This window comes from Scyliorhinus torazame, chromosome 10 (genome assembly GCF_047496885.1).
Source record: "Scyliorhinus torazame isolate Kashiwa2021f chromosome 10, sScyTor2.1, whole genome shotgun sequence".
NCBI lineage: Eukaryota > Metazoa > Chordata > Chondrichthyes > Carcharhiniformes > Scyliorhinidae > Scyliorhinus > Scyliorhinus torazame.
In genome coordinates, this window is record NC_092716.1 from 1198326 (window position 1) to 1218127 (window position 19802).

The 19802-nt window shown below is 51.9% G+C and overlaps 1 protein-coding gene across 1 annotated transcript in view; it reads right to left on the bottom strand.

The window, feature by feature from the left end:
* The window catches only part of tango6 (transport and golgi organization 6 homolog (Drosophila)), a 301792-nt gene extending 282220 nt beyond the window's left edge, over nucleotides 1–19572 (bottom strand). Inside the window, exons 1-3 of the mRNA XM_072466775.1 lie at nucleotides 19315–19572; nucleotides 9512–9583; nucleotides 5278–5361 (exon numbers count right to left, since the gene is read on the bottom strand). Of these exons, the coding sequence (XP_072322876.1) occupies nucleotides 5278–5361; nucleotides 9512–9583; nucleotides 19315–19387 (229 nt within the window). The 5' untranslated portion in view covers nucleotides 19388–19572. The remainder of the gene's footprint in view (nucleotides 1–5277; nucleotides 5362–9511; nucleotides 9584–19314) is intronic.
* Between the last annotated feature and the right edge of the window lie 230 nt (nucleotides 19573–19802).

Genomic DNA, 19802 nt, shown 5'->3' on the forward strand with positions numbered 1-19802 from the left:
GCAAAGGGGCGGCTGGTAAGTGGGAGGCTTTCAAAAGGGTGTTAACCAGGATTCAGGGTGAGCACAATCCTCTTAGAGCGAAGGGCAAGGCTGGGAGAAGTAGGGAACCCTGGATAACTCAGGATATTGAGGCCTGGTCAGAAAGAAGGAGGCTTATGACATGCATAGGCAGCTGGGATCAAGCGGATCCCTTGAAGAGGATAGAGGTTGTCAGAGTAGAGTTAAGGGAGAAATCAGGAGGGCAAAAATGGGACATGAGATCGCTTTGGCAGATAAGGCAAAGGAGAATCCAAAGAGCTTCTACAAATACATAAAGGACAAAACAGTAATGAATGTAGGAGGCATGGTTAGTAAGTTTGCAGATGACGCCAAGACTGGTGGTACAGTGGACAGTGAAGAAGGTTATCTAGGATTGCAGCGGGATCTTGACCAATTGGGCCAGTGAGCCGATGAATAGCAGATGGAGTTTAATTTGGATAAATGTGAGGTGATGCATTTTGGTAATCAAATCGGGGCAGGACTGACTCAGTTAATGGTAGGGAGTTGGGGAGAGTTACAGAACAAAGATCTAGGAGTACAGGTTCATAGCTCCTTGAAAGTGGAGTCACAGGTGGACAGGGTGGTGAAGGCGGCATTCGGCATGCTTGGTTTCAATTTCAAAAAATTGAATACAGGAGTTGGGACATCTTGCTGAAGTTGTACAAGACATTAGTAAGGCCACACTTGTAATACTATGGACAGTCTGGTCACCCTATTATAGAAAGCATATTAGTAAACTAGAAAGAGTGCAGAAAAGATTTGCTACAGGGACTTGATGGTTTAGGAGAAGCTGGTGAGGAGGAGATACACAAAAGTGTCCAGATGGGCAATCTTTTCACACAGAGAGCGGTGAGTGTCCGGAACGAACTGCCGGAGACAGTAGTAGAGGTGGGTACAATTTTGTGTTTTAAAATGCATTTAGGCAGTTATATGGGAAAGATGGGTACAGAGGGATGAGAGACAAATGCGGGCAATTGGGACTAGCTTAGTGGTTAAAAACTGAGCGGCATGGACAGGTGGGTCGAAGGGTCTGTTTCCATGCTGTTAACCTCTCTGACCATACAGAAAATCCTTGGAAACGTATAGGTCTTCCAACCTGCAAACCTGTCCAAGCTAACGAGCCGTCTCTGCTTGATGAGAGCTAGCATACTTGGGAGATTTAGGAACATCGGAATTAGGAGCAGACAAAAGTAAGCAATTGAGGAATTGTTGCACCTGACTTTGAGATTCTCTAGTGATTACTAGCCCATTACCCAGCGATATAACCAGGTTCCTCAGTCTCAACCTTTCAGCTCAAGCCATCAGCTGTAACATACAGGCTACAACCCTGGACCCACCTTAAAACTAGATACAAGCAACCCCTTCTGGAACCAGTTCTATTAGAGTGAACGTCTGGGACAGTATTGAACCCCCTGCAGTTTCAGCGTTCACCCAGTGGCACTGCTCACCTGGACGGACAACCAGCACCAGAGTTTCACAGGGAGAGAGAAAGCCCGAGGGAAACAGTGCTGGACCTGAAGGAGCTCGAGGGCCGCCACGAGCACTGGACAGCTGGAAAACGAGCATTATGAGTTCACCGTACAGATCTGGCAAAGGACCTGTCACCTCAAGGAAGGAACTGGATCTTATTTCTCCCCAACAAAAGCACCAAGATCATGTGCAGACAAGCCGTTAGCTCCCAGTTGGAGCGATGGTCAGGTCAGGACAAACAGTCTCAGCTGAGTATAAAAATTGGCAAGTCATGTTGCAGCTTTTCTGATTGGAGGGCTGTGACTAGTGGTGTTCCACAGGGATCAGTGCTGGGACCATTGCTGTTCGTAGTATATATAAACGATTTGGAGGAAAATGTAACTGGTCTGATTAGTAAGTTTGCGGACGACACAAAGGTTGGTGGAATTGCGGATAGCGATGAGGACTGTCAGAGGATACAGCAGGATTTAGATTGTTTGGAGACTTGGGCGGAGAGATGGCAGATGGGAGTTCAATCTGGACAAATGTGAGGTAACGCAGGTAGGGAATATACAGTGAATGGTAGAACCCTCAAGAGTATTGACAGTCAGAGAGATCTAGGTGTACAGGTCCACAGGTCACTGAAAGGGGCAACACAGGTGGAGAAGGTAGTCAAGAAGGCATACGGCATGCTTGCCTTTATTGGCCGGGGCATTGAGTATAAGAATTGGCAAGTCATGTTGCAGCTGTATAGAACCTTAGTTAGGCCACACTTGGAGTATAGTGTTCAATTTTGGTCGCCACACTACCAGAAGGATGCGGATGCTTTAGAGAGGGTGCAGAAGAGATTTACCAGGATGTTGCCTGATTTTCTTGAACGAGTACTTTTCTTCAGTATTTACAAATGAGAGGGGCCATATTGTTGGAGAGGACAGTGTGAAACAGACTGGTAAGCTCGAGGAAATACTTGTTAGGAAGGAAGATGTGTTGGGCATTTTGAAAAACTTGAGGATAGACAAGTCCCCCGGGCCTGACGGGATATATCCAAGGATTCTATGGGAAGCAAGAGATGAAATTGCAGAGCCGTTGGCAATGATCTTTTCGTCCTCACTGTCAACAGGGGTGGTACCAGGGGATTGGAGAGTGGCGAATGTCGTGCCCCTGTTCAAAAAAGGGACTCGGGATAACCCTGGGAATTACAGGCCAGTTAGTCTTACTTCGGTGGTAGGCAAAGTAATGGAAAGGGTACTGAAGGATAGGATTTCCGAGCATCTGGAAAGACACTGCTTGATTAGGGATAGTCAGCACGGATTTGTGAGGGGTAGGTCTTGCCTTACAAGTCTTATTGAATTCTTTTGAGGTGACCAAGCATGTGGATGAAGGTAAAGCAGTGGATGCAGTGTACATGGATTTTAGTAAGGCATTTGATGAGGTTCCCCATGGTAGGCTTATGCAGAAAGCAAGGAGGCATGGGATAGTGGGAAATTTGGCCAGTTGGATAACGAACTGGCTAAGCGATAGAAGTCAGAGAGTGGTGGTGGATGGCAAATATTCAGCCTGGAGCCCAGTTACCAGTGGCGTACTGCAGGGATCAGTTCTGGGTCCACTGCTGTTTGTGATTTTCATTAATGATTTGGATGAGGGAGTTGAAGGGTGCGTCAGTAAATTTGCAGACGATACGAAGATTGGTGGAGTTGTGGATAGTGAGGAGGGCTGTCGTCGGCTGCAAAGAGACATAGATAGGATGCAGAGCTGGGCTGAGAAGTGGCAGATGGAGTTTAACCCTGAAAAGTGTGAGGTTGTCCATTTTGGAAGGACAAATATGAATGCGGAATACTGGGTTAACGGTAGAGTTCTTGGCAATGTGGGGGTGCAGAGAGATCTTGGGGTCTATGTTCATACATCTTTGAAAGTTGCCACTCAAGTGGATAGAGCTGTGAAGAAGGCCTAGGATGTGCTAGCGTTCATTAACAGAGGGATTGAATTTAAGAGCCATGAGGTGATGATGCAGCTGTACAAAACTTTGGTAAGGCCACATTTAGAGTACTGTGTACAGTTCTGGTCGCCTCATTTTAGGAAGGATGTGGAAGCTTTGGAAAAGGTGCAAAGGAGATTTACCAGGATGTTGCCTGGAATGGAGAGTAGGTCTTACGAGGAAAGGTTGAGGGTGCTAGGCTTTTTCTCATTAGAACGGAGAAGGATGAGGGGCGACTTGATAAGAGGTTTATAAGATGATCAGGGGAATAGATAGAGTAGACAGTCAGAGACTTTTTCCCCGGGTGGAACAAACCATTACAAGGGGACATAAATTTAAGGTGAATGGTGGAAGATATAGGGGGGATGTCAGAGGTAGGTTCTTTACCCAGAGAGTAGTGGGGGCATGGAATGCACTGCCTGTGGAAGTAGTTGAGTCGGAAACATTAGGGACCTTCAAGCAGCTATTAGATAGGTACATGGATTACGGTAGAATGATATAGTGTAAATTAATTTGTTCTTAAGGGCAGCACGGTAGCATTGTGGATAGCACAATTGCTTCATAGCTCCAGGGTCCCAGGTTCGATTCCGGCTTGAGTCACTGTCTGTGCGGAGTCTGCACATCCTCCCCATGTGGGCGTGGGTTTCCTCCGACAGTCCAAAGATGTGCAGGTTAGGTGGATTGGCCGTGATAAATTGCCCTTAGTGTCCAAAATTGCCCTTAGTGTTGGGTGGGGTTGCTGGATTATGGGGATAGGGTGGAGGTGTTTGATCTTGGGTAGGGTGCTCTTTCAAAGAGCCAGTGCAGACTCAATGGGCCAAATGGCCTCCTTCTGCACTGTAGATTCAATGATAATCTAAGATTAATCTGGGACAAAGGTTCGGCACAACATCGTGGGCCGAAGGGCCTGTTCTGTGCTGTATTTTTCTATGTTCTATGGAGGGCATTAGCTATGAGGAGCGGTTGAATAAACTCGGTTTGTTCTCACTGGAACGACGGAGATTGAGGGGCGACCTGATAGAGGTCTACAAAATTATGAGGGGCATAGACAGAGTGGATAGTCAGAGGCTTTTTCCCAGGATAGAGGGGTCAATTACTAGGGGGCATAGGTTTATGGTGCGAGGGACAAGGTTTAGAGGAGATGTACGAGGCAAGTTTTTTTTACACAGAAGGTAGTGGGTGCCTGGAACTCGCTGCCGGAAGAGGTGGTGGAAGCAGGGTCGATAGTGACTGTTAAGGGGCATCTTGACAAATACATGAATAGGATGGGAATAGAGGGATATGGATCCCGGAAGTGTAGAAGATTTTAGTTTAGACGGGCAGCATGGTCGGTGCAGGCTTGGAGGGCCGAAGGGCCTGTTCCTGTGCTGTACTTTTCTTTGTTCTTTTTCCCCTCAAACTGGGAATGGCAATGATTCCCCAGACTCTACCCCACCGTTCCAATACCCGCCGAGTCTTCTTGCAACATTTGCAAAGCTGGTGAGGAAAATACGAGGTTTGTGCCCCAATGAGGTCAAACCTCCTGGGACTCTCTACGCGAGTTGACATGAAGAATGGCCAACTTGAGACATGGGAGGGGGAATACAAAAAAAATCAACTGCAATGGCCAATCACCCAAGAAAATCCAGCCACTGTCCTTTGAAGTCACCGGGCCAACGTTTCCTACAAGGTAGGAGAATCTCTCTATGTATTCCTCTCTCCCATCTCCAAGTGCCCGACCGCACACCTCCAACAACACAGCAACAGAGAGCAGACAGACATTTCATTCTCATCATGCAGTGCTCAGTTATCAAATCAACCAGCATTGTACATACAGCGTGTGTACACATCCCGATCCTTGCTCTCATAGTCGGGGAGCAACTTGACAAACCTTCCCGATTTGACTCGAGGATTAATACCTAAACAAACAGGCGAGAGCAGGTTTGGAGAGTGTTCCGAACAATAGACCCAGATCTCCATTCAATCTGACAATCCTCGAATTCAAAACGATTCCGATTATCGTAGAACCTTACAAATTCCGTTCTAACCGAAATGAAAGTTTTGCAGTCACTGATTCAGTTGCACCATTCACACCTTGGTCAGAAGAGAGGAAGTGCTAAACAGTCGCCAGAATGTGGTGACTAGGTGATTTTCACGGTAACTTCATTGCAGTGTTAATGTAAGCCTACTTGTGACACTAATAAAGATTATCAGCATCCTAACGAGTGGCTTTGCTAGTGCTGTTGGGAGGAGTTTAAACTAATTTGGCAGGGGGAGGGGACACAGACTGTTAGCACAAGAGGGACACAGCATAATACAGTAAAGCAATCAAGTCAGAGGGAATACAGCTGTATTAAGTTTCCAGGGAGAACGGCAATGCTGGATGGCGTCTACTTTAATGCCAGCAGTATTACAGGTAAAACGGATGAGTTAAAAGCGAGGATTGACACCTGTAATTATGATACAGTAGCCATCGCAGAAATGTGGTTGAGGGAGGGGCAGGATTGGCAGCTGAACATCCCAGGATATAGAATCTTCAGGCAAGACAGAGGAGAGGGTAAAGAGGAGACAGTGCATTTTTTTTTTGTTCATGGGACGTTAGCGCCGCAGGCTGTGCCAGCATTTATTGCCCATCCCTAGCTGCCCTAGAGGGGTCGGTTAAGAGTCACCCACATTGCTGTGGGTCTGGAGTCACATGTAGGCAGACCAGGTAAGGACAATGTGGGTCGTATAGGCCCAGATCACTATTGAACATGGATGTGAAAGCATTGGTTAAATTGTTGGCGGGGAGGATAGTGTGTGTCCCCGGGTGGCAGAAGATCAAACAGGCTTTGTGAAGGGCATGCAGCTTGCGAGTAGTATAACGCTGTTGAATGTGCTATGGTGGTGTCCATGGACGCGGAGAAGGTATTTGATTGGGTGGAGTGGCGGTATTTGTTCGAGGTTTTGGGAAGGTTTGGGCTGAGATTTGTGGCATGGGTAAGGTTGCTGTATGTGGCACCAAGGGCGAGGACGAATGATACAAGTTCACAAAGCTTTGACTTACACAGGGTACGAGGCAGGGGTGCCCGCTGTCGCCGCTGCTGTTTGCGCTGGCCATAAAGCCATTGGCGATGGCTCTCAGGGGGTCGGCAGATTGGCAGGGGGTTATGAGGGGACAAAGGGAGCATTGGGTGTCGCTCTATGCCGATGACCTGTTGCTGCATGTTTCGGATCCGCTGGAGAGTATGGGAAGGATTATGGGCCTGCTGGGGAGGTTTGGACGGTTCTCGGGGTACAAACTGAATGTAGGGAAAAACGAGGTGTTCCCGGTGAATGAGCTGGCACAGCGGGCTAACTTAGGGGGGATGCCATTTACGGTAGTGAAGGATAGGTTTAGGTATTTGGGGATTCAGGTAGCGAGGGAATGGACGGGGCTCCATAAGCGGAACTTAACAAAGCTGGTGCAGGAGGCTAGGGAGGATCTTAAGAGGGAGGATCTTAAGAGGTGGGAGGCTGGTAGGGAGGGTCCAAGTGGTGAAAATGAATATTCTGCCGAGGTTCTTGTTAATCTTTCAAGCTCTCCCGATCTTTATACCAAAGGCCTTTTTTCGGAAAGTGGACACAATCATCTCTGACTTTGTATGGGCGGGGAAGGTGCCGAGGGTGGGGAGGACCCTGCTACAGAGGCAGAGGCGGCAGGGGGGCGGTTTGGTGTTGCCGAACTTGCTTCATTATTATTGGGCAGCGAATGTGAACAAGGTGCGGTGGGAAGAAGGGGTAAAGTGGGTGAGGATGGAGGAGAAATCTTGTAAGGGGTCTAGTTTGAGGGCCATGGTGACGGCAGCGTTGCCAATGGCTCCAAGTAGGTATTCAAGGAGCCCAGTGGTACAGTCCACAATGCAGATATGGAATCAGCTGAGGAGACATTTTAGGGTGGAGGGGATGTAGGTGCTAATGTCGCTGTGCGAGAATCATGTGTTTGAGCTGGAGGGGGTCTGGTCAAGGTGAGGGATCTGTATTTGGAGGAAGGGTTCGCCAGTTTGGAGGAGCTAAGGGAGAGGGTAGAGCTGCCGAGGGGCAGTGAGTTCAGGTATATGCAGGTTAGGGACTTTGCACGAAAGGTCTGGAGGGGGGTTCCCTAGGTTGCTGGGATATACCCTGCTGGAGCGACTGCTGCTTCCGTATGTGGAAGTGGAGGGAAGAATTAGGTATATATACAAGTGGCTGGGGGAGCAGGGAGGCGAGCGGGTGGTGAAGATCAAGGAGAAATGGGAAGCGGAGTTGGGAGGGGAGATCAATTGGGGAGTATGGAGTGAGGTTCTGCGCAGGGTAAATGGGACCTCCTCATGTGCAAGGATGAGCCCGATACAGTTTACAGATACAGGGTGCATATGACTTGGGCAAGAACGAGTGGGTTCTTTCAGGCTGTAGCAGATGAGAGTGAGGTGTGGGGGCGGAGCCAGCGAATCACACGCACATGTTTTTGAGTTGCGAAAAATTGGGAAGATTCTGGGCGGCAGTGTTCGTGGTCTTAGCCAGGATAGTGGAGGAGGGAGTGGACCCTTTGGTGGCGATATTTGGGGTTTCAGAGGAGCCGGAGCTCATGGAGAGGAGGAAGGCCGATGTCTTGGCCTTCGCCTCTATGATTGCACGGCAGCAGATTTTGCTGGAGTGGCGGTCGGCATCGCCACCGGGGGTAGCAGCATGATTGGGTGACCTGGGCGACTTCCTGCGATTAGAGAAGATAAAGTATGAGTTAAGGGGCTCTTCGGGGGCTTCGAGGAAAGGTGGGGGATGTTTGCAACCGTGTTTGAGGAGCTGTTCGTTGTGGGGGATGGGGGGGATGAAAAAGAGGGAAAATCTGGACAGATTGTAGTTTATTGTTGGGAAGCATGTTTCCCGGGGTGTTTGTTCACTGCAACCTGTTTTGATACATGTTTGTAATAAAATACATCAAAAAATAAAGACCAGGTAAGGACGGCAGATTTCCTTCCCTAAAGGACATTCATGAACCAGATGGGTTTTTATGACAATCCGAATCATAGAATCCCTCCAGTGCAGGAGGTGGCCATTTGAGTCTGCACCGACCTTTCAAACGAGCACTCTAACCTTGCCCACTCCCCCCTATCCCTGTAACCCCATAACCTAACCTGCACATCCCTAGACACTAATGAGAAATTTGGGGGGGGGGGGGGTCATTACCTCACATCCTTAACGGAAGCACAACAGCAGCTTTATCAAATCCTTTCCTCTGCTTATCATTTCGCCCAAGCTAAATGGGCAGCCTGCTCCAGAGGATGCCTGTTTCCCAGTGGGTGATACAGACAGCTCCCTGTACCAACCTACACTCCCCCTCCACTCCACGATAGCTCCCTGTACCAGCCTGCACCCCCCACTTACCCTAGGACACCTCCCTGTACCAGCCTGCACCCCCCACTCCATGACAGCTCCCTGTACCAGCCTGCACCCCCCCGCCCACCACCACAGCAGGACAGCTCCCTGTATTAGCCTGCAACCCCCTACTCCAGGACAGCTCCCTGTACCAGCCTGCACCCCCCCCAATCCACGATAGCTCCCTGTACCAGCTTGCACCCCCCACTTACCCCAGGACACCTCCCTGTACCAGCCTGCACCCCCCCCCCACTCCACGATAGCTCCCTGTACCAGCCTGCACCCCCCACTCCACGATAGCTCCCTGTACCAGCCTGCACCCCCCCCCTCTCCCTGTACTAGCCTACACCCCCCCTCCCCCCCCACTGCAGGACAGCTCCCTGAATTAGCCTGCAACCCCCTACTCCAGGACCTCTCCCTGTACTAGCCTGCACGCCCCCCCTCCCTCCCCACTGCAGGACAGCTCCCTGTATTAGCCTGCAACCCCCCACTCCAGGACAGCTCCCTGAACCAGCCTGCACCACCACCCCCCCCACCACACTCCAGGACTGCTCCCTGTACTAGCCTGCCTGTACCAATACCAGGCCCCCCCACCACCCACCCTTGGGTAAAACCAAAACATGAAATAAGTAGTCCCACATTCATAAGAATTTTGCACAAAAATCAATATTTACAAGTGTAAGTATTGACACTCACGTTTGATGTATAAATCTCGACATGCGACCCCAACCATCTCCAAACGCCGCAGATTTTCTGTGACTCCATATTCTACAAAAAAAAACATTTTTTTAACTCAGAAGTGACATCAAAATTATCTGAAGTAAGCAAGTTGTTTGCTCATTGCCTTACAGTTCTGTTCCTCCATAGGGAATTTGTGGGGAGTGGGAAGTAAATAGTTCATAGAGTTCAGCGAATAAGAATATTTAAATATGGGGTGAAGCACAGCTGGTTCCCATCCTATCCTGACGCAGCGTCCATACATCAGCATCTTTCAGCAAATGTCCGAAATCATAACCAGATCAGGAACAGAACCTGGCTTTAAGTTTAGTCCCACACTGGGAGGACAATTACGCGCTGAATCATCAGAAGGTAACTTGTCAGTTTATTTCTTTACATGTCAAACCTGAAAATATAAATATATATAAATAAGGAGCTCAGGGGTTATGGGGAGAAGGCAGGAGAATGGGGATGAGAAAAATATCAGCCATGATTGAATGGCGGAGCAGACTCGATGGGCCGAGTGGCCTAATTCTGCTCCTTTGTTTATTGGTCTGTCAGAGCCATGGACACATTATCTGAAATGCTTGCTAAATAGTGTAGCATAGCGCAGAGGCGGTGGAGTAATGGTTTTGTAGATGGAATTTGAATTCTATAAAAATCTAAATGGTGACCATGAAACCATTGTCAATTGTTGTAAAAATCCATTTGATTCACTAATGGCCCTTAGGGAAAAAAATGGTAGCTGGTCTGGCCGACATATAACTCCAGACCCACAGCAATGTGGCCGACTTGGAAATACCCTGGAAATGGCCAAAGCAACAAACAGCAGCCATGACAACGGTAAACTCAGCCCTGCCAAGTTCTCCTTACTAACTGGTGCTAAAATTGGGAGAGCTGTACCACAAATTACTCATGGAATTATACCCTAAAGATAATATTCCAGACACAACATCAGCACTGCTACACAGTAAGGAAGGAGTTGTCCTTGGAGTCCACAACATTGACTCTGGACTTCATGAATCTCACAGCATTTGGTCAACATGGGCAAGAAAACTTCCAGCTGATTACGGACTGTCCACCTTTGGCTGACAAATCAGTACTCCTCCATGTTGAACATCACTTGGTAGGAAATACTGAGGGCGGCAAAGGTGCAGAATGTACTCTGGGTGTGGGGCTTCAATATCCATCAGCAAGAATGGCTCGGTAACACCCACTACTGACACTAAAGGACTTGACCCGGGTCTGAGGCAGGTGATGGTAATGGAACCAAGAGAGGAAAGCATACTTCACCAATCTACCTGCTGCAGATCCATGATAGTATCGGTAGGAGTGACCAACTTGTGGAGACACGTTAAGGATACGCCCCATCGTATTGTGTGGCCCCAGCACCAAACCAAATGGGAGACTTCGAACCGACCCAGAAACTCAAGACCATGGGGCAATAATGATAATTAGTGTCACAAGTAGGCTTACATTTTTAAACATAAATTTAGAGTATCCAATTATTTTTTTCAATTAAGGGGTAATTTAGTGTGGCCAATCCACCTACCTTGCACATCTTTGGATTGTGGGGTTGAAACCCACCCAAACACGGGGAGAATGTGCAAACTCGACACAGACAGTGACCCAGAACCGGGATTGAACCCTGGTCCTCAGCGCCGTAGGCACAGTGCTAACCACTGCACCGCCCAATAGCAGAGGATGGTTTCGGTCCATTGACCTCTGGGTTAGGGACTCAGCACGCTTCCGCTGTGCCACTTTGATCTTAACCATTGTGCTACCGTGCCACCCTGTGGCCATTAGCAGCAGAGTTGTATTCCCTCACTCTACCATTACCAGCAATGCCGCGGGGGATCACCCCTGGTTTACTGATGAGCGCAGGAGGGCATGCCAAGAACCAGCACCAGGCATAACAAAACATTAGGTATCAACCTGGTGAAGCTATTGCTGAATGGATAATCCAGCTGTCTCCTCTGGACGTCCCCAGCTTGACAGAAGCTCACCACCACCTTCTTAAGGGCAATAGGGGATAGGCAATAAATTGAGGCCCAGTCAACGATGCCCACATCCACTGTTGGTTAAAAAAACCTGTCTCTGCAGTAGACAAACTATATGCAAAAAACAAAATGGGAGCTGCGGACCGGGGTGTGAAATTGTGGAGACCAGAAGGCTGTGAAACAGCGAATCAAAAGTTAAGATATACCTGGAAAAGTGTGTTTCAGGTGGTGTCTGTACAGAAGTGTATGAGTGTCGGTTGGTATGAAAAAGACTTCAGTGGCCAGTTTGCATTCATTGACTATGTTTTAATTTAACACAGCCGTGTCCAAGAAATTGATTGTGTCTTTATCTGTAGTGGTTTTTATTTTAATGAATTGATGATGGTTGTTGAGAACGTGTACAAATTGTTTGAACTCTGTATGTGTCCAAATACCCGATATATCATCCAGATATCTGTGGTAACATAGTGGTTTATTGGGGCATTTCTTAAAAACAGTTTCTTCCCATTCAACCATATAGATGTTGGCATACGCTGGTACAAACATTTTGCACATTACCTTCAAATTAAGGGGACAGTAATAACATAGAACATATAAAATACAGCACAGAACAGGCCCTTCGGCCCACGATGTTGTGCCGAACCTTTGTCCTAGTCAGTCCTAAGTACAGGAGTTGGATTAAATTTGTTTCTGGTCTATTGAAGTGTGAATATTTTTTAAGGACATTTTTCACAGCTTGAATTCTCCTATCGGTCTCAATGTTAGTATACAAGCATTGATATCCATTGTGAACAGCATTGCGCCTGAAGTGATACTCAGGGAATTAACTATTTCTATGAAATGATCTGCATCTTTGATGAAGTTTGAATGATTCTGAGCCAATAGGTTTAAAAATGAATCTATATATTCTGCAATTCTATCAGATTCACTGCCGCAATCCAAAACTATGGGTCTACCTGGAGGAATTTCATGGAGGACAGTCCATGTCTTCAGTCGGATCCTTGTGTGTCTTTGGAAGGAGGTAGAATTTCCTTGGAAGAGGTTGTAATCCGGTAAAGTATTCCATTTGCTTTTCACTTATATAGTGGGAATTGTAAAGCTGCGTTAATAGATCTATGATTTGTCCCTGTTTGTGATATAATTTGGTGGTAATTTTGTCTAATATTCGGTATTGTTCAGTTGTTGGTAAGCTTCAGAGATATTGTTGTTGATCTATTATAATGATATTACCTCTATCTGGTTTTATAACGATATCCAAATGCGATTTTAACTGTCTGATTGCTTGTCTTTCTGCTCGTTTTAGATTTTGTTTATCGCTTATTTCTTTAATCTTACCAGCGTCTAAATCGATCGTTTGGATAAGTATTTTTGGATCCATTTTCTTTTTGGGTGAAAGCCAATTCGATTGGGGTGTGAACAGGTCCTTGCTCGTTGTCTTGTATCCAAAGAAACTAAAGAGATTAATTTTTCTGTAAAATTTATCTAGATCCATTTAGGTCTTGTTTTTGCAATGGGACAAATGTCAAGTCATTGTTTAAAACCCTTTCCCGTACAAGAGTGAATTTAAAGGTATTAGAAATGTTGACTATGGTCTTAGCTAATTTCGAAAATAAATTTAAGAGTACCCAATTTTTTCCCCAATTAAGGGGCAATTTAGCGTGGTCAATCCACCTACCCTGCACACCTTTGGGTTTGTGGGGGTGAGACCCACGCAGACACGGAGAGAATGTGCAAACTCCACACAGACAGTGACCCGGGGTCGGGATCGACCCCGGATCCTCAGCGCCGTGAGGCAGCAGTGCTAACCACTGCACTATTGTGCCGCCCTGTCTTAGCTAATTTCAATGGTTCCTTTTCTGGGTTTTCAATGTCTCTTAGTTTAAATGGTTCATCCAATTGTTCATCATAGATGTAGCCATGTCATTTGTCCAGTGTATGTTATCCGGTTCCACTTGGAAAATTATGTCTGGTATTGCTGAATAAAAGTCCGTTGTTTGTGTATTGGTTTAAAGGCCATAATTGTTTCCTTCTGCTGTTGTGGGAGACTTTTTTTTATAATTTATAGTTAAGTGACCCAAAGTTGGGCCTTTGGGAATTTATGTTTGGCTGTTTTTAAATGACATTTGTTGTTTAATTGCAGCAAAAGGATTTTGTGTCCGATTATTTATTCTGATTGAGAATATTACTCACTCCCCTCCCCACTCGGACCCCTCCCTCACTCGGTACTCAGATGACAGAGATGTGAATGTATTTGGCTCCTGGGAAACAATAGAGTTGAATATTTGGGTTGGGGCAATTCTTAAATTTCTGAAGGGTTGGAATCTCCCATTAGGACGATAGATTTGTTGGAAAGACTGACCAGTTTTTATTTTCCTGACTTGTACTGGGGTGTTGCATCATCATATTGGTTGTTTTATTCTCAGTAGTGGGTCTCCATTCGAATTTTGTCCGCAATGTATAAGATGATGCTAGATTTGTATGGGATACTTGTGTCATTCCTTTTATTATTAGGGCTCTGAACTTTCTCTGACCAAGTGCGTGCCTGGATTGGGTTCTTAACAAACCTATTTGGTTCGAACAAATTGGTATTGATGATAAAACTATATGATTTGTATCTTTGGCTGGATTTGGACAACTCGTCAGGGTGGTTCAATTAGAAATGGTGTGTGTTGGTGGTTGTATCTTGCTCATTATGTGTAACGGTGCCAATGGATTATTCCCTGAGTCCTCGTGTGGTATTTGTGGTGGTGTAAACGGAAAGGTTTGTTAATTTAGGTGTTTTTTACTTGATTGACTATGGTTTATTTTTCAGGAAGTTGGTGGTATTTTCTTTTTCCTGAGACGATGTCGCAATTGGAGTTCTAAAATGTGTTCCTTTATCGACAGAGTGTTTTGAAGTGCCAAATTATGAATGGTTAGAGAATCTTAACGATTCTACTCCTGAAGAAGGAATACGATTGGGGCCACTTGGATGAGTCTAAAGAATAATTTTGTTGGGTAGGTTCAGAGAATTGTCTTTAATAATTTTTTTGGTACAGGTTGAGCGAAAAGAACGTTGAGGAATGAAAAGTTCATATTGGGGGTCTGTAGGTGATTCGTCAAAGATGTTGATTGCGGTTTCTGTTGGCAGTATATTGTTATGTATTGAAGCAATATCTATTCTTGGCTCCTCAGAACATGGCGGGTCTCTCTGTAAAGTTAAATTGTAGACATATTCTTCCGTTTAAAGTTCTTTTTGTACCACTATATTGCTGTTGAAAAAGCTTCATGAAATCTATGAACGTTACAGATTTATTGGAATTTGTCAACTAATATTTTTAAATTTGTTTGATAATGTTTAATTCGTGTAAATTTGGTATTGTTGGCCAAATTATCTGCATGCATCGTCAATTTTCTGACTGTTTCTCTAGTCATACCTGTGAGCTTTATTGAACTGGTGAATGTCTCCGATAATTTACGAATTCCCACAGGAGTATTCCTGTCCTCTTCTAGAATTATCAAATCCTCATCCTAACCCTAACTCTCACCACTCACCCTGCCCCCACATACCAACCTTAACTTTAACCCTGCGCTCCCCACTCTAGCCCAACCCTCACACCCCTCTTCACCCACCCCTTGGCCCTCACCTCCCATCCTGATCCTAACCCCGTCGTCAACCCTGATCCTAACCTTAACCCATCCATCCATGTAACACTTCATTGTTTAAAAAACACCCTATACACCCCTAAAAGACCCAATCTTAAAAGGAGATATCTATACCCGAATCCTAACCCTCAGTTTCATCCTAAGCCCTCCCCCCACTCGAACCCTGGCCCTCACCCCCCTGATAAATTTATAGTACTCAATTATTTTTCCCCGCAATTAAAGGAGCAATTTAGTCTGGCCAACTCACCCACCCAGCACATCTTTGGGTTGCGCCCGGGAGGGGGAGAAAGTGCAAACTCCACACAGAATGTGACCCAGGACCGAACCCGGGTCCCCATCGGTGTGAGACAGCAGTGCTACCACTGCGCCACCATGTCGTTCTACCCTGGCCCTAACACGAAGCCCAGTTTCAATCCTGATTCCAGGCCCTCACTCTCCCCCAGTGCCCCCTCACTCTCTCCCCCAGTGCCCCCTCACTCTCTCCCCCAGTGCCCCCTCACTCTCTCCCCCAGTGCCCCCTCACTCTCTCCCCCAGTGCCCCCTCACTCTCTCCCCCAGTGCCCCCTCACTCTCTCCCCCAGTGCCCCCTCACTCTCTCCCCCAGTGCCCCCTCACTCTCTCCCCCAGTGCCCCCTCACTCTCTCCCCCAGTGCCCCCTCACTCTCTCCCCCAGTGCCCCCTCACTCTCTCCCCCAGTGCCCCCTCACTCTCTCCCCCAGTGCCCCCTCACTCTCTCCCCCAGTGCCCCCTCACTCTCTCCCCCAGTGCCCCCTCACTCTCTCCCCCAGTGCCCCCTCACTCTCTCCCCCAGTGCCCCCTCACTCTCTCCCCCAGTGCCCCCTCACTCTCTCCCCCAGTGCCCCCTCACTCTCTCCCCCAGTGCCCCCTCACTCTCTCCCCCAGTGCCCCCTCACTCTCTCCCCCAGTGCCCCCTCACTCTCTCCCCCAGTGCCCCCTCACTCTCTCCCCCAGTGCCCCCTCACTCTCTCCCCCAGTGCCCCCTCACTCTCTCCCCCAGTGCCCCCTCACTCTCTCCCCCAGTGCCCCCTCACTCTCTCCCCCAGTGCCCCCTCACTCTCTCCCCCAGTGCCCCCTCACTCTCTCCCCCAGTGCCCCCTCACTCTCTCCCCCCAGTGCCCCCTCACTCTCTCCCCCAGTGCCCCCTCACTCTCTCCCCCAGTGCCCCCTCACTCTCTCCCCCAGTGCCCCCTCACTCTCTCCCCCAGTGCCCCCTCACTCTCTCCCCCAGTGCCCCCTCACTCTCTCCCCCAGTGCCCCCTCACTCTCTCCCCCAGTGCCCCCTCACTCTCTCCCCCAGTGCCCCCTCACTCTCTCCCCCAGTGCCCCCTCACTCTCTCCCCCAGTGCCCCCTCACTCTCTCCCCCAGTGCCCCCTCACTCTCTCCCCCAGTGCCCCCTCACTCTCTCCCCCAGTGCCCCCTCACTCTCTCCCCCAGTGCCCCCTCACTCTCTCCCCCAGTGCCCCCTCACTCTCTCCCCCAGTGCCCCTTCACTCTCTCCCCCAGTGCCCCTTCACTCTCTCCCCCAGTGCCCCTTCACTCTCTCCCCCAGTGCCCCCTCACTCTCTCCCCCAGTGCCCCCTCACTCTCTCCCCCCCCGCCCCCCGGGAGGCCCTCACTCTCACCCCCCCCTCAGGGGTCACTTTCACGCCCCCCCCTCAGGGGTCACTCGCACCCCTCCCCCCTCCCCTCAGGGGTCACTCTCACCCCCCCTCCCCTCAGGGGTCACTCTCACCCCCTCCCCTCCCCTCAGGGGTCACTCTCACCCCCTCCCCTCCCCTCAGGGGTCACTCGCACCCCCCCCTCCCCTCAGGGGTCACTCGCACACCCCCCTCCCCTCAGGGGTCACTCGCACACCCCCCTCCCCTCAGGGGTCACTCGCACCCCCCCCCTCCCCTCAGGGGTCACTCGCACCCCCCCTCCCCTCAGGGGTCACTCGCACCGCCCCCCTCCCCCACCCCAAGGGGGTCACTCTCACCCCCCCTCAGGGGTCACTCTCACCAACCCCCCCCCAAGGGGGTCACTCTCACCCTCTCTCCCCCCCCACCCCCAGGGGGTCACTCTCTTCCCCCCCAGGGGGTCACTCTCTTCCCCCCCAGGGGGTCACTCTCTTCCCCCCCCAGGGGGTCACTCTCTTCCCCCCCAGGGGGTCACTCACTTCCCCCCCAGGGGGTCACTCTCTTCCCCCCCCAGGGGATCACTCTCTTCCCCCCCAGGGGGTCACTCTCTTCCCCCCCAGGGGGTCACTCTCTTCCCCCCCAGGGGTCACTCTCCCCCCCCCCCCAAGGGGGTCACTCTCTCCCCCCCCCCTCCCCTCAGGGGTCACTCTCTCCCCCTCCCCTCAGGGGTCACTCTCTCCCCCCCTCCCCTCAGGGGTCACTCTCTCCCCTCCCCCCCCCTCAGGGGTCACTCTCTCCCCTCCCCCCCCCTCAGGGGTCACTCTCTCCCCTCCCCCCCCCCTCAGGGGTCACTCTCTCCCCCCCCCCCCCTCAGGGGTCACTCTCTCCCCCCCCCCCCCTCAGGGGTCACTCTCTCCCCCCCCTCCCCTCAGGGGTCACTCTCACCCCCTCCCCTCCCCTCAGGGGTCACTCTCACCCCCTCCCCTCCCCTCAGGGGTCACTCGCACCCCCCCCTCCCCTCAGGGGTCACTCGCACACACCCCTCCCTTCAGGGGTCACTCGCACACCCCCCTCCCCTCAGGGGTCACTCGCACCCCCCCCCTCCCCTCAGGGGTCACTCGCACCCCCCCCCCTCCCCTCAGGGGTCACTCTCACCGCCCCCCTCCCCCACCCCAAGGGGGTCACTCTCACCCCCCCTCAGGGGTCACTCTCACCAACCCCCCCTTAAGGGGGTCACTCTCACCCTCTCTCCCTCTTCCCCCCCAGGGGGTCACTCTCTTCCCCCCCAGGGGGTCACTCTCTTCCCCCCCAGGGGGTCACTCTCCCCCCCCCCCCCCAGGGGGTCACTCTCCCCCCCCCCCCCAAGGGGGTCACTCTCTCCCCCCCCCTCCCCTCAGGGGTCACTCTCTCTCCCCCCCCCCCCAAGGGGGTCACTCTCTCCCCCCCCTCCCCTCAGGGGTCACTCTCTCTCCCCCCCCTCCCCTCAGGGGTCACTCTCTCCCCCCCCCCTCAGGGGTCACTCTCTCCCCCCCTCCCCTCAGGGGTCACTCTCTCCCCCCCCCAGAGGGTCACTCTCTCCCCCCCCCCAAGGGGGTCACTCTCTACCCCCCCCCCCCCAAGGGGGTCACTCTCTCCCCCCCCCCTCCCCTCAGGGGTCACTCTCTCTCCCCCCCCCCCTCCCCTCAGGGGTCACTCTCTCTCCCCCCCCCTCCCCTCAGGGGTCACTCTCTCTCCCCCCCCCTCCCCTCAGGGGTCACTCTCTCTCCCCCCCCCTCCCCTCAGGGGTCACTCTCTCTTCCCCCCCCCCTCCCCTCAGGGGTCACTCTCTCTTCCCCCCCCCCCCTCCCCTCAGGGGTCACTCTCTCCCCCCCCCCCCCAAGGGGGTCACTCTCTCCCCCCCCCCCTCAGGGGTCACTCTCTCCCCCCCCCCCCCTCAGGGGTCACTCTCTCCCCCCCCCCCCCTCAGGGGTCACTCTCTCCCCCCCCCCCCCTCAGGGGTCACTCTCTCCCCCCCCCCCCTCAGGGGTCACTCTCTCCCCCCCCCCCCTCAGGGGTCACTCTCTCCCCCCCCCCCCCCTCAGGGGTCACTCTCTCCCCCCCCCCCCTCAGGGGTCACTCTCTCCCCCCCCCCCCCTCAGGGGTCACTCTCTCCCCCCCCCCCCCCTCAGGGGTCACACTCTCCCCCCCCCCCCCCTCAGGGGTCACACTCTCCCCCCCCCCCCCTCAGGGGTCACACTCTCCCCCCCCCCCCCTCAGGGGTCACACTCTCCCCCCCCCCCCCTCAGGGGTCACACTCTCCCCCCCCCCCCCCCCCTCAGGGGTCACTCTCCCCCCCCCCCCCCCTCAGGGGTCACTCTCTCCCCCCCCCCCCCCTCAGGGGTCACTCTCTCCCCCCCCCCCCTCAGGGGCCACTCTCTCCCCCCCCCCTCAGGGGTCACTCTCCCCTCCCCCCCCCCCCCCCCGGGGGGTCACTCTCCCCCCCCCCCCGGCCGGACTCACCCTCGCGGCAGCGCCTCCTCCAGATGGTGTCGGTGTTGAGGATTTGCTGGAATTTCCTGCAGGTGGCCGCCATGTTGGGGAGACTGACCCCGGGGAGGAAGCTGAAAATCTCCACCAGCAGCTCGGGCGGGAGGTCCAGCAGACTGCGGGGCCGCGCGGGGCCCGGGGCCGGGGGGGGAGCGGGAGGCCCCCGGGACCCCCGCCGCCGTCCTCCGCTCCATGGCTGCGGGAGCTGGGGGGAGCGCGCCGGGCCGCAGCGCCATTACATCATCGCCAGCGTGCCCGCCTCCGGACCGCAGCGCCATTACATCATCGCCAGCGTGCTCGCCCCCGGGCCGCAGCGCCATTACATCATCGCCAGCGTGCTCGCCCCCGGGCCGCAGCGCCATTACATCATCGCCAGCGTGCTCGCCCCCGGGCCGCAGCGCCATTACATCATCGCCGGCGCGCTCGCCTCCGGACCGCAGCGCCATTACATCATCGCCAGC